The sequence below is a fragment of the Cervus elaphus genome, chromosome 26 (assembly GCF_910594005.1).
Source record: "Cervus elaphus chromosome 26, mCerEla1.1, whole genome shotgun sequence".
Taxonomy (NCBI): domain Eukaryota; kingdom Metazoa; phylum Chordata; class Mammalia; order Artiodactyla; family Cervidae; genus Cervus; species Cervus elaphus.
Genome location: NC_057840.1, coordinates 49858836 through 49883723, shown reverse-complemented (window position 1 = coordinate 49883723; position 24888 = coordinate 49858836). Strand labels below are relative to the sequence as shown.

Below are 24888 nucleotides of genomic sequence, written 5' to 3'. Positions count from 1 at the left end.
CTGCTTGTTAACTCTGTCCTGAAAATAGTGACAACATTTTGCTTGGACCGCTTGAGTATCTCCAAAAAACACTATAACAGGGGCTCAAAAGTAGGTAAAACACAGCAAAAAATGTGCTGGCTAAGTAAAGATGACATAATTCAACCACAGAGAGGAGATAAAAAATGGATTACCTGACCTGAAAAAACATGTTCCTGTTCTAACAAAAGACTTAATGTACACATGCGTGCATGTTTAAAACATATTCTGTGTGGAAACATACGTGCACTGCAAACATTTTTTGAGCACCTTCCGTATCAGGCAACATGCAAGGACACACAGTCTGCTCGCTTATATGTGTACTGTCAGACCTTCCAGTTTCTCGCCCATCCCAACTCCTGAATTCCCAAGTCCAACACCAACGTAGCACTCACCACCTCACTCTGCCTCAAACCTGAGGCCCCCAGAGAAGTGTTTCAGCTCCAAACCCTCTGGCACCAGCACCCCTGGACTTTGGAGGGGCTCCTGCAGCCCCCACAGAGCAGGGATTTCCTCAGAGACCGCCTAGCAACTGTCTGCCCTGAGCCTGCAGGGAAAGCACCCCAGGGTGGCGACCAGCTCGGGAGCCACCGGCACCTGACGTCTGGCCTCGCTCGCCGAGCTGATGGTCCCTCAGGAGGTTTGGCAGCAGGACCCGTGGGGCCCAGAGCTCAGGTCACCAGCGGCGTGGAAGGACCAGGGAGACAGCACATTCCCCCCAGGACCTCTGCTCTGCCAACGTGCTCAATGCCCGTGAGTGGGCTGGACAACTCACCAGACACACAGGCCTTGCTGGCATGAGTCCTCAAACCCTCTCGTCAGACCGAAGTGGTGGCGGCCCTGGCCTTATGCTCCTGCAGGTGACACCTCCTTCCCTTGCCTCCCAGACCTACCCCTTCCCAGAACCTCAGACCCTGCCAGACTGACAGGGAGATCACCAGGCACCAGCTGCGTGCTTGTCCTCTGGTCCAGGCCCAGGGGGACACCAGGCCCTCAGCGCGACCTGCTCACTCTGACTTGCATCACTGACAGCACTCACCTGACCTCAGCCTCCCCGGGGCCTCGGCCATACACGCAGGACACGGTACATGGGCAGACCCTGGGGCTCTGCATGGCCAGCTGTTCCCCAAGGGGCCGGCCATCTAGTTACGAGGGCTCCAAGATAAGACCCCTGCTGCCTAGTTATGAGGGCTCCGAGAGAAGACCCCCGCCATCTAGTTATGAGGGCTCTCAAGAGAAGACCCCTGCCCAGGGAGCCAGGGCTGACGTGAGGGTCTGCTCTTCAACCCTAAGAAGTCTCTGTTTTCTAATTCGCATGAGGAGAGATTTCCTAGACACCACCGTCTGCCAACAGAATCTGAAGAGACTGTTCACTGTAGATCCAAGGAAAACAGTTCCTCCTTTGATGTTAACATGCCCCTGACAGCTCTGCCATCACAGGGAAGTAAGGCGGAAGCCAATATTCACGCCTCTTCTTCCTTGGCCAGTGACCAGAGGAAACTCTGGCCAGGCTGAGGACAAGGGCCTGGGGAGGGCTTGGTGTTGAAGCCATGGCTTCTGGTCGCGTGCTCAGTGACGGCCGAAACCACACAGGCCAAGCCTGCAGTCAGTGTGCTCTGTTTCCTTGCTTTACTTTATGATTAAAAAACAGCTTTCACTGAGGTATAATTGACTTTGCTTTTTTTTTTTTTCCATTTAAATCATATTTTTTTTTTATTATTTTTTTGTCATACATTGATATGAATCAGCCATAGATTTACACGTATTCCCCATCCCGATCCCCCCTCCCACCTCCCTCTCCACCCGATTCCTCTGGGTCTTCCCAGTGCACCAGGCCCGAGCACTTGTCTCGTGCATCCCACCTGGGCTGGTGATCTGTTTCACCATAAATAGTATACATGCTGTTCTTTTGAAATATCCCACCCTCACATTCTCCCACAGAGTTCAAAAGTCTGTTCTGTATTTCTGTGTCTCTTTTTCCGTTTTGCATATAGGGTTATCGTTACCATCTTTCTAAATTCCATATATATGTGTTAGTATGCTGTAATGTTCTTTATCTTTCTGGCTTACTTCACTCTGTATAAGGGGCTCCAGTTTCATCCATCTCATTAGGACTGATTCAAATGAATTCTTTTTAACGGCTGAGTAATATTCCATGGTGTATATGTACCACAGCTTCCTTATCCATTCATCTGCTGATGGGCATCTAGGTTGCTTCCATGTCCTGGCTATTATAAACAGTGCTGCGATGAACATTGGGGTGCACGTGTCTCTTTCAGATCTGGTTTCCTCAGTGTGTATGCCCAGAAGTGGGATTGCTGGGTCATATGGCAGTTCTATTTCCAGTTTTTTAAGAAATCTCCACACTGTTTTCCATAGTGGCTGTACTAGTTTGCATTCCCACCAACAGTGTAAGAGGGTTCCCTTTTCTCCACACCCTCTCCAGCATTTATTGCTTGTAGACTTTTGGATAGCAGCCATCCTGACTGGCGTGTAATGGTACCTCATTGTGGTTTTGATTTGCATTTCTCCAATAATGAGTGATGTTGAGCATCTTTTCATGTGTTTGTTAGCCATCTGTATGTCTTCTTTGGAGAAATGTCTGTTTAGTTCTTTGGCCCATTTTTTGATTGGGTCATTTATTTTTCTGGAATTGAGCTGCAGGAGTTGCTTGTGTATTTTTGAGATTAATCCTCTGTCTGTTTCTTCATTTGCTATTATTTTCTCCCAATCTGAGGGCTGTCTTTTCACCTTACTTATAGTTTCCTTTGTAGTGCAAAAGCTTTTAAGTTTCATTAGGTCCCATTTGTTTAGTTTTGCTTTTATTTCCAATATTCTGGGAGGTGGGTCATAGAGGATCTTGCTGTGATTTATGTCGGAGAGTGTTTTGCCTATGTTCTCCTCTAGGAGTTTTATAGTTTCTGGTCTTACATTTAGATCTTTAATCCATTTTGAGTTTATTTTTGTGTATGGTGTTAGAAAGTGTTCTAGTTTCATTCTTTTACAAGTGGTTGACCAGTTATCCCTGCACCACTTGTTAAAGAGGTTGTCTTTTTTCCATTGTATATCCTTGCCTCCTTTGTCAAAGATAAGGTGTCCATAGGTCCGCGGATTTATCTCTGGGCTTTCTATTCTGTTCCATTGATCTATATTTCTGTCTTTGTGCCAGTACCATACGTCTTGATGACTGTGGCTTTGTAGTAGAGTCTGAAGTCAGGCAGGTTGATTCCTCCAGTTCCATTCTTCTTTCTCAAGATTACTTTGGCTATTCGAGGTTTTTTGTATTTCCATACAAATTGTGAAATTCTTTGGTCTAGTTCTGTGAAAAATACCGTTGGTAACTTGATAGGGATTGCATTGAATCTATAGATTGCTTTAGGTAGAATAGCCATTTTGACAATATTGATTCTTCCAATCCATGAACACGGTATGTTTCTCCATCTGTTTGTGTCCTCTTTGATTTCTTTCATCAGTGTTTTATAGTTTTCTATGTATAGGTCTTTTGTTTCTTTAGGTAGATATACTCCTAGGTATTTTATTCTTTTTGTTGCAATGGTGAATGGTATTGTTTCTTTAATTTCTCTTTCTGTTTTTTCATTGTTAGTATATAGGAATGCAAGGGATTTCTGTGTGTTAATTTTATATCCTGCAACTTTACTATATTCATTGATTAGCTCTAGTAATTTTCTGGTAGAGTCTTTAGGGTTTTCTATGTAGAGGATCATGTCATCTGCAAACAGTGAGAGTTTCACTTCTTCTTTTCCTATCTGGATTCCTTTTACTTCTTTTTCTGCTCTGATTGCTGTGGCCAAAACTTCCAACACTATGTTGAATAGTAGTGGTGAGAGTGGGCGCCCTTGTCTTGTTCCTGATTTCAGGGGAAATGCTTTCAATTTTTCACCATTGAGGGTGATGCTTGCTGTGGGTTTGTCATATATAGCTTTTATTATGTTGAGGTGTGTTCCTTCTATTCCTGCTTTTTGGAGAGTTTTAATCATAAATGAGTGTTGAATTTTGTCAAAGGCTTTCTCTGCATCTATTGAGATAATCATATGATTTTTATCTTTCAATTTGTTAATGTGGTGTATTAAATTGATTGATTTGCAGATATTAAAGAATCCTTGCATTCCTGGGATAAAGCCCACTTGGTCATGGTGTATGATTTTTTTAATATGTTGTTGGATTCTGTTTGCTAGAATTTTGTTAAGGATTTTTGCATCTATGTTCATCAGTGATATTGGCCTGTAGTTTTCTTTTTTTGTGGCATCTTTGTCTGGTTTTGGAATTAGGGTGATGGTGGCCTCATAGAATGAGTTTGGAAGCTTACCTTCATCTGCAATTTTCTGGAAGAGTTTGAGTAAGATAGGTGTTAGCTCTTCTCTAAATTTTTGGTAGAATTCAGCTGTGAAGCCATCTGGTCCTGGGCTTTTGTTTGCTGGAAGATTTTTGATTACAGTTTCGATTTCCTTGCTTGTGATGGGTCTGTTAAGATCTTCTATTTCTTCCTGGTTCAGTTTTGGAAAGTTATACTTTTCTAAGAATTTGTCCATTTCATCCAAGTTGTCCATTTTATTGGCATAGAGCTGCTGGTAGTAGTCTCTTATGATCCTTTGTATTTCAGTGTTGTCTGTTGTGATCTCTCCATTTTCATTTCTAATTTTGTTAATTTGGTTCTTCTCTCTTTGTTTCTTAATGAGTCTTGCTAATGGCTTGTCAATTTTGTTTATTTTTTTCAAAAAACCAGCTTTTAGCTTTGTTGATTTTTGCTATGGTCTCTTTAGTTTCTTTTGCATTTATTTCTGCCCTGATTTTTAAGATTTCTTTCCTTCTGCTAACCCTGGGGTTCTTCATTTCTTCCTTCTCTAGTTGCTTTAGGTGTAGAGTTAGGTTATTTATTTGGTTTTTTTCTTGTTTCTTGATGTAAGCCTGTAATGCTATGAACCTTCCCCTTAGCACTGCTTTTACAGTGTCCCATAGGTTTTGGGTTGTTGTGTTTTCATTTTCATTCATTTCTATACATATTTTAATTTCTTTTTTGATTTCTTCTATGATTTGTTGGTTATTCAGAAGCGTGTTACTTAGCCTCCATATGTTTGAATTTTTAACAATTTTTTTCCTGTAATTGAGATCTAATCTTACTGCACTGTGGTCAGAAAAGATGACTGGAATGATTTCAATTTTTTTGAATTTTCCAAGACCAGATTTATGGCCCAGGATGTGATCTATTCTGGAGAAGGTTCCATGTGCACTTGAGAAAAAGGTGAAGTTGATTGTTTTGGGGTGAAATGTCCTATAGATATCAATTAGGTCTAGCTGGTCCATTGTGTCATTTAAGGTTTGTGTTTCCTTGTTAATTTTCTGTTTAGTTGATCTATCCATAGTTGTGAGTGGGGTATTAAAGTCTCCCACTATTATTGTGTTACTATTAATTTCCTCTTTCATACTCGTTAGTGTTTGCCGTACATATTGCGGTGCTCCTATGTTGGGTGCATATATATTTATAATTGTTATATCTTCTTCTTGGATTGATCCTTTGATCATTATATAGTGTCCTTCTTTGTCTCTTTTCACATCCTTTATTTGAAAGTCTATTTTATCTGATATGAGTATTGCGACTCCTGCTTTCTTTTGGTCTCCGTTTGCATGAAATATTTTTTTCCAGCCCTTCACTTTTAGTCTGTATGTGTCTCTTGCTTTGAGGTGGGTCTCTTGTAGACAGCATATATAGGGGTCTTGTTTTTGTATCCATTCAGCCAATCTTTTTCTTTTGGTTGGGGCATTCAACCCATTTACATTTAGGGTAATTATTGATAGGTGTGGTCCCGTTGCCATTTACTTTGTTGTTTTGGGTTCACGTTTATACAACCTTTCTGCATTTCCTGTCTAGAGAAGATCCTTTAGCATTTGTTGAAGAGCTGGTTTGGTGGTGCTGAATTCTCTCAGCTTTTGCTTATCTGTAAAGCTTTTGAATTCTCCTTCATATCTGAATGAGATCCTTGCTGGATACAGTAATCTAGGTTGTAGGTTATTCTCTTTCATTACTTTCAGTACGTCCTGCCATTCCCTTCTGGCCTGGAGGGTTTCTATTGATAGATCAGCTGTTATCCTTATGGGGATCCCTTTGTGTGTTATTTGTTGTTTCTCCCTTGTTGCTTTTAATATTTGTTCTTTGTGTTTGATCTTTGTTAATTTGATTAATATGTGTCTTGGGGTGTTTCACCTTGGGTTTATCCTGTTTGGGACTCTCTGGGTTTCTTGGACTTGGGTGGCTATTTCCTTCCCCATTTTAGGGAAGTTTTCAGCTATTATCTCCTCGAGTATTTTCTCATGGCCTTTCTTTTTGTCTTCTTCTTCTGGAACTCCTATGATTCGAATGTTGGGGCGTTTCACATTGTCCCAGAGGTCCCTGAGGTTGTCCTCATTTCTTTTGATCCTTTTTTCTTTTTTCCTCTCTGCTTCATTTATTTCCACCATTTTATCTTCTATCTCACTTATCCTATCTTCTGCTTCCGTTAGTCTACTCTTGGTTCCCTCCAAAGTGTATTTGATCTCATTCATTGCATTATTCATTTTTAATTGACTCTTTTGTATTTCTTCTAGGTCTTTATTAAACATTTCTTGTATCTTTTCAATCTTTGTCTCCAGGCTATTTATCTGTAACTCCATTTTGTTTTCAAGATTTTGGATCATTTTTATTATCATTATTCTAAATTCTTTTTCAGGTAGATTCCCTATCTCCTCCTCTTTTGTTTGACTTGGTGAGCATTTTTCATGTTCCTTTACCTGTTGGGTATTTCTTTGCCTTTTCATCTTGTTTAGATTGCTGTGTCTGGAGTGGGCTTTCTGTATTCTGGAGGTCTGTGGTTCCTTTTTATTGTGGAGGATTTACCCCGTGGGTGGGGTTAGATGATTGGCTTGTCAAGGTTTCCTGGTTAGGGAAGCTTGCGTCAGTGTACTGGTGCGTGCAATTTGATTTCTTCTCTTTGGAGAGCAATGGAGTGCCCAGTAATGAGTTTTGAGATGGGTCTATGTGTTAGGTGTGTCCTTGGGCAGCCTGTATGTTGATGTTCACGGCTATGTTCCTGCGTTGCTGGAGAATTTGCGTGGTATGTCTTGCTCTAAAACTTATTGGCTCTTGGGTGGTGGTTGGTTTCAGTGTAGGTATGGAGGCTTTTGGACAGTCACTTATTACTTAAAGTTCCATGTAGTCAGGAGTTTTCTGGTGTTCTCAGGTTTTGGGCTTAAGTCTCCTGCCTCTGGATTTCAGTTTTATTCTTCCTGTAGTCTCAGGACTTCTCCAACTATACAGCACTGATAAGAAAACTTCTAGGTTAATGGCGAAAAGATTCTTCCCTGTTAGTGACACCCAGAGAGGTTCACAGAGTTACATGAAGAAGAGGAGAGGGAGGAGGGAGATAGAGATGAGCAGGAGGAGAAAAAGGGGGACTCAAGAGGAGAGAGACAGATCTACACAGCTGTCTGTTCCCAGAGTGTTCTCCGTAGCCCAGTCACCTACAAAGATTCACAGAATTGGATCGGGAAGAGAAGGGGAAAGGAGGAAATAAGGGTGTTCTGAGGTAGAAAACAGAGAGTCAAGATTGGGAGAGAATAATCTTCGGTTTAAAAATAGGGCTTCTCTTCTTTTTTAATTTTTTGTAAGGTTATAGTGTATTGAAAATGAAAATTAAGGAGTAGTAGAGGAGTACTAGAGGACTTTAAAAGAAATAATAGAAAAAGAAAAATAGAAAATAGAAGAGAAAAAGGAAAGAAAAAAAAAAGAAAAAAAGAAAGAAAAAAAAATTTTTTTCCCCTAATTAAAAAAATCGTAAAAATCTATGGAAATGAAAGTTAAGGAGTAATGGGGGAGTAATAGGGGATTTTAAAGGAAAATAAAAGAGAAAAAATAAAAAAGAAAAAATAATAAAAAAGAAAAAATAAAAAAAGGAAAAAAAGAGAAAAAAGTAAAATTATATCTAGGAGTTTCTCTGGAGCTGTTGCGGTCAGTGTGGGTTCGGCTCAGTTTCAGATAGTTCCTCGTTCCAGCTTACACTTCTCGATACCTACAGGCCCCTTCCGGTGTAGTCGGTGTTTTCTAGAGGGATTTTAATCTGTTGCACCAGTCCCTTCTGAGGCGGTTCCCTTTGTTTATTTGGCTTCTGTTTGCCGGTGTCTTCAGAGCCTCATTTCCGCCCTGACACAGGCGGGCGGAGGTGGACTCTTATTCAGGTAGCTAGTTCCGTCGCTCTGCGGGGAGGGGCTGGCGCTGCAGGGTGGGGCTTGCGCCGCGGGGACGGGCTGGCGCTGCCGGGAGGGGCTGACGCTGCTTTCTCCGTCTGCGCTGCTCAGGCTCCCGGCTGCTCTATATGGAGCGCGGCCTGCGCTGCGCGAGGTTCCAGCCCTCGGGTGTTCCACAAAAGCGCGGAAGGAAAAGCTGCGCCTGCTCTCTGTGCCTTCCCCGTCAGAGCGGTCCAGGCAGCCAGGGGCTTGATGGGTGCACTCTCCCCAGGTGTGGCGCACCCACTCCCTTCCGCGGACCCAGACTCAGTTTCCGCTGGCGCCAGTCAGGCGCGAGCGCCTTCCGCCCTCCGCGTCCCCAGCCCCAGTCCCCGCCCGCGCCGGTCGGGTGCCTGCGCCCTGTGTCTCGCCGCGACCTTCCCCTCCCCCCTGCCTCCTGCCTCCGGCGGGGCTGGGCCGGTCCGCAGCCTGCGAGCTCTTCTCTGGATTTTCTCGGTCTCTTTGTTCTGCGAACGGCCGGCAGTGTGTTCGGGCCGTTTAATTTACTCTCTCTCCTTTGGTCTCCCACAGTTCAAGTTGGCAACTCACAGAAGCTCCCTCCGATTGTCCTCAGGGCACTCAGGCCCGGACCCTACTCCAAGCAATGCCGCCTAAGATTCCCTTCCCGGGACGGATCTCCGTCCTTAGCTCTTTTGTCTCACTTTTAATCTTTTATATTTTGTCCTACCTCCTTTCGAAGACAATGGGCTTCTTTTCTGGGCGTCTGATGACCTCAACTAGCGATCAGAAGTTGTTTTGCGAAGTTTGCTCTGCATTCACTTATTCTTTTGATGAATTTGTAGGAGAGAAAGTGGTCTCCCCGTCCTACTCCTCCGCCATCTTGGCTCCTCCCTCTGACTTTGCTTTTTAACAGGAAAAACTCTTAATAGGACAGGTCAATGTAAGAATATTAAGAGAAATTCTAGAATCAATGCAGGAGAAGAGTAAGATCAAAAAGGGACGATGGTGACCTGTGGGCCCAGGATATCAGTCTCTTCCCTCCATGTCAGAGGTCAGGGAGAGTTGGGGGGGCGGGGGGCTGCCTTTGCGGGATCGGAGGCAGCATCTACTTCTCTGGACTCCAGTGAAGTAAGAAGAGAAAGCCTGTAGCATGTACTGTTCTACAGGCTTCAAATTCAAGGCCCACCGGGTCCAAGTCTACCGGCACAGGCAGCACAAGGCCTGCTCCTGACAGCGTGTCCCCAGGACACGGCCTGCCCCCCACACTCACCCTGCAGGCCCGCCATCCAGCTGCAGAAGAGCAGCAGCGGAGACCTTGGGGCTCGGAGCAGAAGGACCCCAGGGCACCAGGCTGACGCCCGTGAGGAGACCCAGGGCGGCACAGGAGCGGGCTGAGGGGAGGCCCGACAGTGGGCTGCTGGGGTCGGCCACGCGCGCCCACAGGCACTGCGGGTCACGGGGGTGCATGCCCCCCGCAGTCACAGCCTTGCCCATCTGTGCCCGTCTCGGCCTGCAGCCTCCCCACGGGGCTTTCTGGAAGCCGGAGCCAAGGAGCAAGGAAGGTGGCTGTTCTCACCCACTCCTGCCCACTACGGGGAGACGGCCAGGCAGGCGCTCTGGGGGGCCTTCCCTTTGCCTGGGATGCGGGGGTGCGGGCTCTGGAGAAGGGCCGAGCCGGCCACATCGGGCCGGGCAGCAGATGACCGCGTCTCCGCGCGCTGCACTGCAGGCTCTAGGCGTGACAGATCACCGCCTCTGCCACGTCTGCCTGGGCCCCACAGCAGCCGTGTCCCCGCCCCCGCCCGTCTCCTCAGAGCCTCGTAAGGTGCTGGAGGAGGCCAGTGTGAGCCCCGCCTTTCTCCTTCCGGGCCTACACGTCTCCAGGTCCCTCTTTCTCTCAGAAACACCTTCCCCAGACTTCCTTGCTGGTCCAGCAGTTAAGAATCTGCCCCCTGATCCAGGGACGCAGGTTCGACCCCTAGTCTGGGAAGACCCCGTGAGCCGCGACTCCTGAGCCTGTGCCCTGGAGCCCGCGCTCCCCATCAAGAGGGGGAGCCACGTAGCTTGCCGCAACTAGAGAAAGCCCTCTCTCAGCGACGGTGACCTAATGGAGGCAAAGATAGATAAATAAAATTCAAAACCAAAATGAAAAACACCTTGCCCTGTCTTCCCTGAGGAGGGCTGTCAGTCTTTAGAGTTACCAGCTGAGATTCTCCACGCACCACCGCCCAACTGGGGCCACGTCCCTACACACGTGCGGGTCTGACAGACGGACAGTGACCCCCTTTCGCCCCCACCCCCATGTCTGAGGGACTTGCCCTCAACTGTGAGTCCACAGCACCGGGGCCCCTCTGATTCCAGGGTGGACACAGACCTGCCTACATGTGGGGGCCCTGTCTGTGGCTTAGTCCAGTTAACCTCAGACCCTTCTCAGCTGGAAATCCCCTCAGACACACTTGGAACCAGGGGAAAGCTGGTATTTCCCAACTCCCGGTGACACTGCACCACCTGACTGCTCAGACTACTCGGCTGGCGCCGGGGGAGGGAATCCACACTTGCCCCGGCAGGGGCTCCTCAGGTGTGGGCGCCACCGACTGCTCAGCCAGCTGCCTGGAGGCCCCGGGGGCACTGGGAGGCGTGACTGGGGAGCAGAGGCTGCAGGGGAAGTGGGGTCAAAGGAACAGCTGCAGCTTCTGTGACTAACTGTGGGGGCGTCTCTCTCCTCCAGGGCTGGGGCCTCACGGAGCCCTACTGTGGACCCCAAGTATCTGCTAAGTGTGCAGGTCCCTCAAGAACCAGCAGAGGAACACAGCCTCACAGGCCACCCGTGGGACCAAGGTCACACCGGAGTCCTGGGTCACGCCGCCATGATGGCCGCAGCAGTCACGCACAGCAATGAGAAGCCGGTGCAGGGCACGCATCTCACAGGTTGCAAAAGTAACAGGAAAACTACAGGTGTTTGCATTTGGAAAGGTAAAATTAGAAATCTTAGGTAATTCAAAAGTCTATGCACTTTGGCTCTCAAAACTGCAGAGAATCTGAATTTAAATACTGGTATGAGGTTTTTGGTGTATTTAAAGTATAAATTATTATATACAAAATTCATCCTCATGTTTTAAACCAGGCGTCGGTATCACACATGCAGGAAAAGACTCACCATGCTTCCCAGGTCACATTCTGAGGCTCCTGGGTTCCTCACAGGACGTAGGGAAATGCTGATACTGGCAGAATGCTACTTTGTGCGTTATTTCACTAGAAGGATGTACATGTATATAGGGGTTTCCCAGGTAGTGCTAGTGGTAGAGAACCCATCTGCCAATGCAGGAGACTCGGGTTCCATCCCTGAGCCAGGAAGATCCCCGGGAGGAGGACACGGCAGTCCACTCCAGTATTCCTGCTGGAGAGTCCCATGGACAGAGGAGCCTGGCGGGCTACAGTCCATGGGGTCACAAAGAGTCGGACACGACTGCAATGACTTGGCACGCACGCAGGCACATGTGTATGTAACCTTCACAGGAGCTTTCTTCTCAGTAAATTACGAAACTGGGTCTTGGGCAGCTGAACGAATTGACAGAAGATGAATCAGGCGGCAGGTTAGCGCCCAGCACAGCGACTGCCTCTGCACTTGAGCAGGCGGGGCTCCCAGACCTGTGTATTTTCCTGCTCACTTGCTCGCAAACATAAAACCTACTCCCAAGTAGCCACGAGGCAGGCCCAGAACGCCGCGGGCCTCTTACCTGGCCCCTGGTCCCTCCAGTGCTGTCTGTGGCCAGCCCGGCTGCACCCGGAGCTTGTCCCGTGGGAGCTGGATCCTGGTCGGCCCCACCGTCCTGTGGGGACACGTGACGGCATGTCAGCAGCTACATGCGCCTGATTCCAGGTGGCAGCTGTTCTTAGGAGTGAGCAAGGTGGCCCTGGCTGGTAGCTTTCAAACACCTGGCATCCCTTCCATCAGAGGGAAAGCCCATGAAAAACACAGGCTCTGGGGCCAGCTTTAAACCTATGCCCAGGAGAGTCTGTGTTGGTGCCGAGCAGGGTGTTCTGTTAGGTGCCTCCAAGCAGGGCCTCCTCGGTCAGCTGCCCTGGGCAGTGGACCAGACACTGCTGTGCCCGGAGCCAGAAGCCCAGGCCCACACCGCTGGCCACCAGCACGCAGCTCTGGGACATAGTAGGCAGGCCTGACCAGGCCGCCCTCTCCCAGTGCTTCACGAACTTCATCAGCGCGTACCCACTCACTCTCACTTCCTCTCCCAAAGTCCTAAACCCTGATGCCCTCTGTTTGTCTCTATCGGAACGCAGCACTAGCAAGTCTAGGTACAAATTTAAATGTGATTTTAAACAGCATCTTGGTGCTTCCTGCTGCTCTATAAAGAAAGGAGGCCGAGCCTGCCCAGTACTGGCCCCAGGGTGAACCAGCACTTGGTGGACACAGGCAGGCAGCCCCTCGCTGGCCCAGCACTGTGACCCCTGCCCTCCACACACACTCTGACCCGGGCACTGCCTGGAAGGTGCCAGGACCAGTGTCACTGGCACAGCCCTGTCCAGGAGGAGGAGGCAGCATTTGGTAGAGGTGACCAAGGATGCTGGGCTGGGCTCAGGGGGCTGAGTTCTGCCACCAAGAACCTACATGGTGTTGGTAGGTCACTGGGGCCCAGGGGACTGAAGCAAAGAACCTCAGGCTGTTAACAGTTTCCTCCATAACTGGGGATAACAAGACAGGCCCGCCCTGATCTGCCATCTGTACAGACACTTCACCAGAGATCAGTCACAGTTTCCTATTCCTACCAGGAGACACTGGATGGCAGCTTTAACACACCTGACATCTGAGAGACCACAGGCTGTCTTAGGGCCTTAAACAAAACCTGTCCCACATGTGGTCCTCCTGGGCCTGAGCACCCGACTCTGACATGCAGAAAGAGCTTCAGGAGTTCGCCTCCCAGTGACCACCGTGGCTGAAGCAGGCTGCACCCTGCCGTCTGCATGTCTGTAGCCAGCCCATCCCTGCTCTGTGGACAACTGCACCACTGACGGGAATCCAGGGCCAGGGCTCGCAGGGCACCTGCTCTGAGTGATGCTGCCAAGAGATGCAGGGAACAGGTGATGCAGAGAGAACGCTGCCTATTTATTTTGCAAGGAAAAAACTTCTGCTTTGCTCCAAGCAGCAGGACAAAGGTCACTGACGGCGAGAGGGTGAGGCCAGGGGGGTCTGTCCCACAGGAGCCAGGAGGGGCTGAAGCTGCTGCCCACGGCGCTGACCGGCAGGAGCAGGACTCGACCCTAGTAGGCCTTCCTTACTGACCTCAGGGCACAACATCTCTCGGAGAGAAACGTGCAAGGCTGGTGTGAGAACCAGGACAATCTGGGGGGAAGGAATTTGGGGTAATTCTCTAATTCCATCACTACAGCACCAGGACTGCTACAGTGACAGTTACAGATCCTACCCAAATGAGAAGATGGGAACATGATTAAACTGAACTCATTAACACAAGTTACTGACCAAGATGCCTGACTTCACTGATAGACAAAGAAGCATCCAGTGAAGGAGATAGGCTTTTTCATCTATCAAATTAGTGAGAAAAGCAAATGTAAGTGATGTCAAGGATGCACCCAATGGACACTCTTAATCCTGCTGGTGAAGGTGTGAAGTGACCATGTGCTTTTAGAAAACAAGTTGGCAACGTGAATCTAAAACCCGATTATGTCTGGATCTGCAGTTCTGTGAACGATGGAACTCTACTCTAAGGAAACACACATACAAAACCATCATGCGTAAAAAGAGAAAACCAGAAGCTTGAGGCGGGGAAGCTATTAGGCGAACACAACACGTGCAGAGGTGGGCATTCTGTTAAGGGGAGCCTGAGCACCGTGACTACATGCTGGAAAGCGAGTGCCCTGGAGCAGAGGACACACACCGAGTACACTCGCAGTGAGACAAACACAGAGAGACGCTGTCAACAGCAAACATCTGTTACCTTCAGGGACAGGTTTAAAGGTTTCAGTTTCAATATAATTAAAACAAACCTTTTTAGTTATGTTCTTTGTATTCTGAGTCCTCCTCATATCATGAGAAAAAATAAACCCAAACCTTTGTCAAATAAAGACCCATCAACCCAGTGGCGCACACTCTAGGGCCTCCTGGAGAGCCAGTGAAGCCCCAGGGCAGGGCCCTCAGCCTGCACCCTCTGCAGACTCTCTCCTGTGGGGCCAGAACCTAACCGCTCAGCAGTGCACGAGCACCTCAGTTCCGCTGCTTCTTCCCGCTGCGCCAGCCTCCCTGAAGCTGCACGCAGGGTAGAGGGGCCAGGACCCACCTGCGTGGTGTGGACGCCAGTGCCGCCTGCTGACGATCGGTCTGCTCTCCTTCCCACAGGCTTTGCACACGACTGACTTCAGGGTGTGGAATCTGGTGACGTGGGACCTCTGCAGACAGACGCGACGGCAGAGCAGCGTCAGACACAGCAGGCGCTCAGGAGACACAGTGACGGGGAGGGCAGCAGTCTGGGGCCACAGGGCCGTGGGGAGTGAGACTGCGCCTGCCCGCACACCGCAGCCGGCAGGAGTCCCAGAAGCTGGTCCTCGCCTGCACGACCTGACGGTGACAGTGGCGGCACCTCTGTGTCTGCAGTGAGACAAGTGTCTGCAGAGGGGCCTCAGGTCTGCAGCGGCGTCTACGCCCTACCACCGACTGCACCGAGGACACCCCTGCTGGTGACGTCGTCACTTCAGTCCCAGCCAGCTCCAAGACAGCAGGCAGACAGAGAGATGCCGCCGACAGTGCAGGGACGGGCGACCTTCCTAGCTGCCTCTGGACGGCTGGGTGCTCGCTCCGCCTGTCGGCGCCTGTCGTGGAGTAGTAAGTGTAGCCCCTGACCGTCTGCACTGGCTCCAGACATGAGGCGGGTCTGCGGGGGTGACGTGCAGGCAGTGGCATGAGCCCGGCCTATGGTTACCTCTCACTGACTCAGTACTAAAGCCACGGTCGTGGGACACTCTCGCCAGTACTCTGCTTTTGCTGACTACCTAATTTTGGCTGCTTCTAAATTCTGAACACTACACTCCTGTGACACCCTGAATTGTCTCTGTGTGTGAAACAGTGATGCCAACACATAAACATTTTCTGTCTGACGTGTAAGGCGTGGAGTGCCACCCCGTCACTGACCAGTCAGCTCTCACCCATCACAGGGTCCCGTGGGTACTGACACTTGTTCCAAATGAGCCAGGCTGTAGCCTGACTTGGAAATCTTCCAGGAACCATGCAGCAACTGTACTTACAGAGCCAGGGTGGTGGCGACCAGCCCCACTAAACTGCCGGCCTTCAGGAAATGATTCAAGGAACACATCACCACCACGCCGACTGAATCAGCCTGACACCTGCAGAGCGGGTCTGCAGGGAGTGCATGCTCTTCACCCAAATGGGGAAAAGGAAAAAAGGCGCTAGGAAATATAGAATGTATAAGACAGTGGGATGCTGTGGCCTGCCTCCACAAAAGCTCGGGGGAGCTCGCAATGCTGGGGGCACAGCCGGACTTGGGTGGCCGCCAGCAGCCTCGCTGATTTCTGGGTCAGTTTCAGAACTCCTCAGTGCGGGTTTCTGGGGTCTGCCCCTGAAGGAGTGACTGTGAGGACAGACAGTGCTGCTGACCCCTGTGACCTCCAGCCAAGGACCCTGAGTTTTCATGATGCATTTTAACAAGTGACTTCAAACCTACTAACTTCTCTAATGTGAAGAAGACTGTGGACTCACGTTCTGCTCCACGAGCACCTCCGCGGTGTACCCTTTCTCGGACTGCAGGTACTTCTGATGAAACAGCTTCCCATCGAACAGGTGCCAGGGCATGAAGTCAGCCATCTCCCAGGGGGAGCCACAGGCACCGTTGACCAACACCAAGGTGGTGAGACCACGCACCAGGAGGGTGGCCAGCTGCACAGCTCTGGGGTCAATGTGGTCAAGCTGCAGAGGCAAGACGCAGGGAGAAGGTGAGGAGGCAGCCCTCGCACGGGGAACCAGAGCTCCCCCCAGCATGGCTGGTGGCTCAGGCACTGCGCCCACAAGGTCAGGACCACCTCTCCACACAGACGCCCTCGGGGCAGCAAAGCTCCATCCTGCCAGGAAGGTGACGGGATCGCAGCCTTAGGCCCACCGGGAAAATTTCTTTAAAAGCAAAGGCAGGAACTTCCCTGGTGGTACAGAGGCCGCCTGCCAATGCAGGGAACGTGGGTTCAATTCCTGGTCAAGGAGAGTCCACATGCTGCAGAACAACTCAGCCCGAGCCCCTCACCATGAATGAAGAAAACCTGTGCACAGCAATGAAGACCCGGCACTGCCAAAAATAAACACAAAAAGATAGCAAACTTTGCAAGGGGAAAATAAAAAACAGGAAAGGCGGAGAGGCCAAGACAGAGTCATTCTGGACACTGATGAGTCAGAGTTCTAACCATGAGCATTACTATAAAAATTTCACATAAATGTCTGTCATTTAAGAACAAAATGGCTTATTATTGCACAGGGTTGATGGGCTGGTTCATTTCAGTCACTCAGTCGCGTCCGACTTTGCAGCCCCATGGACTGCAGCACGCCAGGCCTCCCTGTCCATCACCAATTCCCGGAGTTTACTCAAACTCACGTCCATTGAGACAGTGATGCCATCCAACAATCTCATCCTCTGTCGTCCCCTTCTCCTCTTGCCTTCAATCCTTCCCAACATCAGGGTCTTTTCTAATGAGTCAGTTCTTTGCATCAGGTGGCCAAAGTACTGGAGTTTCAGCTTCAGCATCAGTTCTTCCAATCAATATTCAAGACTGATCTCCTTTAGGATGGACTGGTTGGATCTCCTTGCAGCCCAAGGGACTCTCAAGAGTCTTCTCCAACACCACAGTTCAAAAGCATCAATTCTTCAGTGCCCAGCTTTCTTTATAGTCCAACTCTCATAAACATACATGAATACTGGGAAAACCACAGCTTTGACTAGATGGATCTTTGTTGGCAAAGATGGGCTGGTACTTCTTACAAATTAATATCACACCCATACAAAATTTTTATTTTGTTGTCAAACCTCCTTCCTGTTCTTGGACACTGTGGGGGCTCCATATGGTAGGAAGCTGCAGAGACATCTTTCGCCTCAGTCGCTTGTGTTTTTGGCATTTGTGGCCTGTGCTGACCATAAACAGTGAACTGACCACAAGCAAGTGTCCACAGGGTTTTGTTAATACAGGAAGTTCCACTCAGTCTGTCAGTATCAGGTGGATCTATGTTGCGCAAAATAAATAGCAGTGATTTTCAACATCACATAGCTCACAAAACTGAAATAAACCAGGAAAAGGACCGACGTTTCATCCCTTTTCTAAGTCGTGTTTCATTTCCCTATTGAAAGAAACGTGGTTGCGACGTTGGATTGGGGTTGCACCAGGCTACCAAGCCCTCGCTGTCATCAGCACTCTGCCCCCACCACCTACTTCCAACCAAGGGGCCCCGCCCTGAGTGCCCACACACGGCACTGTCCAGCTCGAAAGGCACTGCCCAGGCCAGTAGTAGGGCCCCAGGTGGGGCTTGAATTTAAGTGCAGTAAGGTTAACTGCACCGTTTCTCAGATGCCCCAGCCATTTCAAGTGTTCAGAGGCCTGCCTGACCCTGAGGGACGGCTGTGGTCTTGCGCCCCTCTCTCTCCACTGCCTTCAGGCCCTGCAGTGCCCAGCCCTGAGGCGGCACCATGGGCCCCAGGTCAGCGCACCCACCAAGGCTGCTCAAGGTCCGCTGAACCGATGCAGACGTTACGTACTTACTGAGGGCTGGGGGCAATTCTCCCATGAAGTAGGCTTTCCTGTAAGAGAGTCAATTTCTTCATTTCTTATACACTTCTCTGTCACTTTTAAAGTAAATTTTAATAGAAGTAAACCACCTCCCAAAGCAGATATCCTCTGCAGACCATCTGAATTTTCAAACAAACCAGGTGACAAGCACCTGGGCCACAAAGCAAGTGTCATCAGCACCGCAGAAGCCCCCAGTATCCCCACAGCCTGAAGGTGGTGCCACAGCCTACTCAAGTGTGGACAGGCCTGCTCACCAGCGAGTGACGAACGAACTGCAGCACACGCAGGCTCGGGCTTCTCTGGGCTGAAACCGGGGTTTCTCTGGCTGTTCACCCTCTGCGCTGTTACCCAGCACTGCATGCAGTGCTGGGGTTTCTACACTGCTCACCCTCTGCGCTGTTACCCACCACTGTATGCAGTGCTGGGGTTTCTACACTGTTCACCCTCCACGCTGTTATACGCCACTGTATGCAGTGCTGGGGTTTCTACACTGCTCACCCTCCACGCTGTTATATGCCACTGTATGCAGTGCTGGGGTTTCTACACTGCTCACCCTCTGCGCTGTTACCCACCACTGTATGCAGTGCTGGGGTTTCTACACTGTTCACCCTCTGCACTGTTATACACCTCTGTATGCAGTGCTGGGGTTTCTCTGGTTGTTCACCCTCCACGCTGTTATACGCCATTGTGTGCAGGGCTGGGGTTTCTACACTGTTCACCCTCCATGCTGTTATATGCCACTGTATGCAGTGCTGGGGTTTCTACACTGTTCACCCACTGTGCTGTTATACACCAGTGTATGCAGGGCTGGGGTTTCTCTGGTTGTTCACCCTCAGTGCTGTTATACACCACTGTGTGCAGGGCTGGGGTTTCTCTGGTTGTTCACCCTCAGCGCTGTTATACGCCACTGTATGCAGGGCTGGGGTTTCTACACTGTTCACCTTCTGTGCTGTTATACACCACTGTGTGCAGGGCTGGGGTTTCTATACTGTTCACCCTCAGCGCTGTTATATCCCGCTGCATGCAGTGCTGGCTGGGGCACTCTTAGCGTGTAATCACTCTGGAGACAGTAGCACCTTTCAACAGGCAGCCTGTTCTCACACAGAAGTGCATTCTATCAACACAGCTTTATGGCTCTCAGAGGGGATTCTGTCCAACTGCTGCTTTTCCTAAATGTTTCGCATTTTTCCTTGTATGTTAAGTGTAAACGCAGCAAATGTGGTGGTTAGCTTTACTTGTTTCTGTTTTTGTAGAATATACTTGAATTATGCATGTTGACTCTGCACCATCCCCTGATAAATCTGTGTAGTGAGTCTAATTGTTGCTCTGTAAATTTGGATTCCCATAAACACAATCACACCACCTATCAATAATGATAGTTTTATTCTATTCTTTCAGTGTAAGGGAAATTGGTGAAAGAAGGCACCCCTGACTCACGCACACCATAGTGGAAAAACTTCCACTATTTTACTATGAAGTCTGATTTCTGTTGTAGACACTCCTTCTTAGATTAAGAAAACTCTCTTCTAGTCCTAGTCTGCTGAGACTGTTCACCACAAACAATAACTGAATTCAACCAATACTTTCTCTACAACATGCATGGTGCTAATGAAGGCAATCACTGGTTTTCAAATGTTAAACTAAGCCTGTATTTGAAAAATAAACACTTGATGGTGTCAAAAGAGCAGAATGAAAATATGAGGCTTGAGGGCCTCTTCCAGCAACTGGGAGAGTCACACAGCAGCTCTTCTTCCCAGAAGAACCGGGATTTGGGGACAAGTCAGTGTGGCATAAGGCTGGCCCTCAATCCTGAGTCAGAGTCGCTGGTAAGCATGGCTAATTCCATGTGGCTAAGGTAAGGCTTCACCAATAAAATGGTAAGAGGATGTGACCCACCTTTTGGAAATAGGAGTTAAGCATGTCTTCATGATTTGGAATGAAGACAGGGAGGAGCTGATTCCTGAGCACTTCCTGCTGAGGTGATGGACATAGAAACCAGAAAAGCCAGTTCTACTGCTGCAAAGCCTCAGGGTGAATACTGAACAGTAAACACTCCACTGTCTGGTGTTTATCACAACTGGGGCTCATTTTGTATACACTGAAGCTGAAGCCCCTAAGTCAGCCGTTTCAGGCATTGCTTCACCAGAGCATCTTAAAAGCATCTTAAAAGCAGGTGGAAACCCAGCAGGGAGAGGAGAGTACTGCAGACATTGGACCACTCACCAGAAAACCAAACAAGAGCAAACTCTTGAGTTTTCCTGGTCTGAAAGGCCGGCTAGACTTTGGAGGTTCTACACCGAAGTTCTCTGTGGCTGTGGTTGGGCACGACCGTCCCACACAAGCCCGAGGAGGCCTGAACTTCACCAGGCAGGCTCACAAGGAGCAGCCGCTGCTTCCAGCCCTCTGGACTGGACAGGGTCCCACAGCTTCTGAGGGCAGAAGCCACCCATCCACCGAGCTCCTCCCCTGGAGGTTTCCCATGTTGTACCTGTTCCTTCTCCTTATACTTTTCATTCCCCAAAGAAAGCTTTTATTTGCTGAAGGACACTGTCTGGCATGTGCCCACCTATGTGAGTCACACTCAGACCCTCAGACACTCTTGTCTTCAACAGCGGGCACACGGGCTAGAAAATACTGCTGGCTTGAATCAAAGACTGGTATTCTCCTGGAGCCCAGCAGCTCCCTAACTTAGACTTTCAAACCTCCCATCCCTGTCCGGGGCCACCCCCTGCCAGGAAACGGGATGTGACACGGTGAGAAAGCAGCGTGCACAGCGGGAGGAGGCGGCCTGGAAGCCGCGGGGCCAGTGGCAGGTGTCTGAGATCCAGTCACACAGCCATGGCCTAGCACGCATCCTCAGGACGGGGAGAGCTGTGGGCCAACAGGCAGGTGTGTGAACATGCAGGAGACAGGCTCATCTGCGTGACACGTGATGAGTGTGTAGGGGAGGAAGACAGGAACCATCGGAGCAGAGCCCGTGTCTGTGCCGAGGACCTGGACATGATGTGGTGGGCCCAGGATAGCCATGTAACTGTGAGTGGAGAGTAACTCGCCCACGTCTGTCTGACACACAAGCCTCTGAGAACACAGCGGGGCAAACGTGTCAGCCAGGTCACTGCAGGAGGAGTGCCCACACAGTGGGTACTTTAAAAATAGCTGTTGGGTTCAGATGTAAGTAAGTGACACGTGAAGGCTGTGTGGGGAAACCCTGTCTGATTCTGTCTCTGAGGGAAAAAGAAATCAGATTGAGGTTTGGCTTAGCAAAGAACCCAGCAGGAGCGCATCCAGAAATCTCTTCTTCCTCACAAGGCACCGAGGTAGGGCTGGGTGTGGTGAACATGGCGCCTCCATGAAGGACAGGCGCTGCCATGAGAACGCTGAGGCCTGGGCGGGCAAGCGCCTGTTACGCGGCTCCTGCCCCCAGAGAGCAAAATAAAAACCAGCTCTCCTCTGCGCGGTCCGTTCCCATCCAAGGTCACTTTTATGCTTCACCTTTAACCCAGGTAAACGCAAACTGTGTTGAGATACACTTCTAGAATTTAAATGGATACTTGCAAGGAACAAGAGGAGAGGGTAAAATGAAGTAAGAGACACACTGGCAAGGGCTGCCTGTCATAACACTGGGCTGGCTGCTGCACCCTGAAAGATCACTAAAATACCACAATCCCAGCGGAAACAACTGCAAGTTTTCTGAACTCACCATATGCAGCAACAACATCTCCCCCCAGCCAAAGTCAGTGGCTGTCTCAGGCGAGCTGGGTCTACCAGGACTGACAGGCCTCCCAACCGTAACTGTCTTATCTGCAGCCTGATGGTGCAGGACACTGAGGAGGCAGCTTCTGAACACACATGACTTCCAACTTAGTCCTGACCCACATCAGAGGTTCAGAATGGAGGACCCTGGATAATAAACAAGAAAAACAACTTCTACTGGAGTGTCTGCCAGCTTACAGAAAGAACCCAGGAACACAGGAAAGAAGAGAGCGTGCAGCTTGGCCTGAGTCGAATGTCTTCCTCGTGAAAAACGACATGAAAGAGGAAACAACTCGGGAGCAGCAAAGCCCATGCATGTCCTGCAGCGTGAAGCCTGCCCTTCTAACCATCTCCTCAGCCCACCTCTGACTCAGTCACCTGAACACACAGCGTCCTAGGGCTTCAGAGCAGGACTCACCTTCTCCATCACCTCATCCCAGGCAGCTCTTCCAGCCTCACATGCCCCTGTCAGAAGGAAGGGTGACCTAGGGCCATGACCACCATGAGATCTACCATTAGGTTTACAAGTAGAGAGTTGCAGAAAGGATCCAGGATTCAAAGGATGGCAAAAGGCAAATCTTTACAAGAAACATAGTAAGATCAAACCTGAACCACTAACCATAATCCCACCCTTCTCCCCTCTCTGTAGTCACCTAAGACTTGGTCCCTATCAATAAACACATGGGGACAGGAGAAGGTAAAACCGTCAAGTTCTGACCTCTGAGTTTCAAAAGCCTCACCGCTGGGAGAACCTGAGATACCTCAGACCTGCCCCAGGTGTGAAGAGTCTGAGCAAAAGGCAGGGGCAAGAGCACATGGAGCTCCGAGCTCAGAACAGCAAGACCAGGAAGCCAGCGAGCTCTGCCTCCAGCCCTGGAGCTGAGAAGAGGCTCTGCACGTGGGCTTTGCTGCCCAGTTGGCCTGGGAGCGGGCATTCCACAGGGGCTGGGGCTGGGCAACAGGCTCCCCCAAGCACAGCGAGTAGGGGATGGAGTCTTGGGATGCCCAGCCGCCCAACCCAGGACACATACCACAACCTATGGGAGACTGTTTGTAAAAGAAACAAGTGAGGATACCTCAAGCTAAAATGCTCCTGCAGATTAAAAGATACAAAAAAAAAAAAAAAGATACGAACTACTATGTACAAAAATAAATAGGCTACAAGGATATATTGTACAACACAGGGAATAAAGCCAATATTTTACAGTAACTATAAAAGCTATAAATGGAGTATAACCTTTAAAACTGTGAATCACTGTGGTGTATACTTGTAACTTACATAATATTGTACATCAACTATACCTCATAAAAATGGAAAGGAGAAAAGGAAAAAAAGGCTTCTGCACAGCAAAGGAAACCATCAACAAAATGAGAAGAAAATGCACTGAATGGGAGAAATTATTTGCAAAACATTGGTCCTTATCAAGGGGTAAATACTCAAAATACATAAATAACTCATACAACTCAACAACCAAAAAACCGAACAATCTGATTTAAATAGAGCAGAAGACCTGAATAGACCTTGTTCCAAAGAAAACATATAGATGGTCAACAAGCAAATGAAAAGATGTTCAAAGCTGCTAATCATCAGAGAAATGCAGATCAAAACCACAGTGAGCTATTACCTCAGATCTGTTAGAATCACCATCATCAAAACGACAAGAAATAACAAATGTTGGAGAGAATGTGGAGAAAAGGGAAGCCTTATGCACTGTAGGTGGGAATATAAATTGGTGAGGTCACCGTGGAAAACAGTATGGAGGCTCTTAAAAATTAAAATCAGAAATACTATATGATCCAGTAATTCCACTCCTGGGATTTATCTGCAAAAAATGAAAATACTACCTCAAGGAGATATGCATTCCCATGTTCACTGCAGCACTATTTACAATAGCCAAGACAAGGAGGAAAACCTAAGTGTCCATCAATGAGTGCAATGGATAAAGAAATTAGCATGTGCATGTACACAGGTGTGTGCATGTGCACACATGCGCACACACACACACACGATAGAATATTACTCGGCCATAAAAAAATGAAACCTTGTTATTCGTGACTACATGAATAGAGGGCATGATGCTACGGGAAATAAGTCAGAGAAAGACAAATGACACACTTTCACTTCTACGTGGAATTTGAAAACAAAACAAAAAACAAACAAAAAAACACAAACTCACAGATACAAAGAAGAGAGTGGTGGTTGCCAGAGGGAGGGGTAGGAGGTGGGCCAAATGGGTCAAGGGGATCAGAAGGCAAACTTTCCAGTTACAAAGTGAGTGAATCATGGAACCTTTCCTGTGAAACAACAACCAAATTTACAGAATGCTGGCAAGTATGCCGCCCCTGTGGTCAGGCGAGCCGTCCCCAGGGTGTTGACAGTCAGTACCTGCAAGTCTGCAAGCTCCACGGTGGGCTTTCCTTGGAGGCACAGGGCCTGCGCAATGAAGGCATGCAAATCCTCCAGACAGAGAGTGTCCACCTGCATGGAGAGAGAGTCAGCATCAGCCCTGGGAGAACACAGGCACATACACATACGTGCACGCACGCTTGGCAGCAAAGTGCACACACATACCAGGGCTGCATGTGCACATGTACAAATGCACACACACACACACGTGTATACATGCTCAGAGCAGCAAAGCACACACACCAATGTGTGCACATGCACACACACACACACACACACACACATACACCCAGGGCAGCTCACACAGAGGACAGTGCATGCACATGTACACACAAACACATACATGTGTGCACGCTCAGGGTAGCAATGTGCACACAGTACAGCATGTGCACACGTACAAACACACACACATATCCATGCACACATACACATACATATATGCATGCTCAGGGCAGCAAAGTGCACACACACACAGGACAGCATGTGTGCACGTACACATACACACATGTGCATGCACATGCAAACAAACACACACATGCACACATACAAACACACACACATGCATGTGCACCCATACGATGTGTGCATTCTCAGGGCAACAAAGTGCAAATAGAGGGCAGTGCATGCACACGTACACACACACAAAATACACACACACATGTGCATGC

General features: G+C 49.0%; 1 protein-coding gene across 7 annotated transcripts in view; it reads right to left on the bottom strand.

Annotated features, from left to right (window-relative positions):
- FAM120B (family with sequence similarity 120B) overlaps positions 1–24888 on the bottom strand; it is a 77266-nt gene that overhangs the window by 5866 nt on the left and 46512 nt on the right. For 3 of the 7 annotated variants that reach the window (XM_043888146.1, XM_043888145.1, XM_043888147.1), the window contains exons 6-9: positions 24200–24292; positions 15998–16204; positions 14565–14673; positions 11991–12083 (exon numbers count right to left, since the gene is read on the bottom strand). In XM_043888146.1, coding sequence (XP_043744081.1) covers positions 11991–12083; positions 14565–14673; positions 15998–16204; positions 24200–24292 — 502 coding nt within the window. The remainder of the gene's footprint in view (positions 1–11990; positions 12084–14564; positions 14674–15997; positions 16205–24199; positions 24293–24888) is intronic. The other 4 variants (XM_043888150.1, XM_043888149.1, XM_043888151.1 and 1 more) reach the window with 2 other exon arrangements.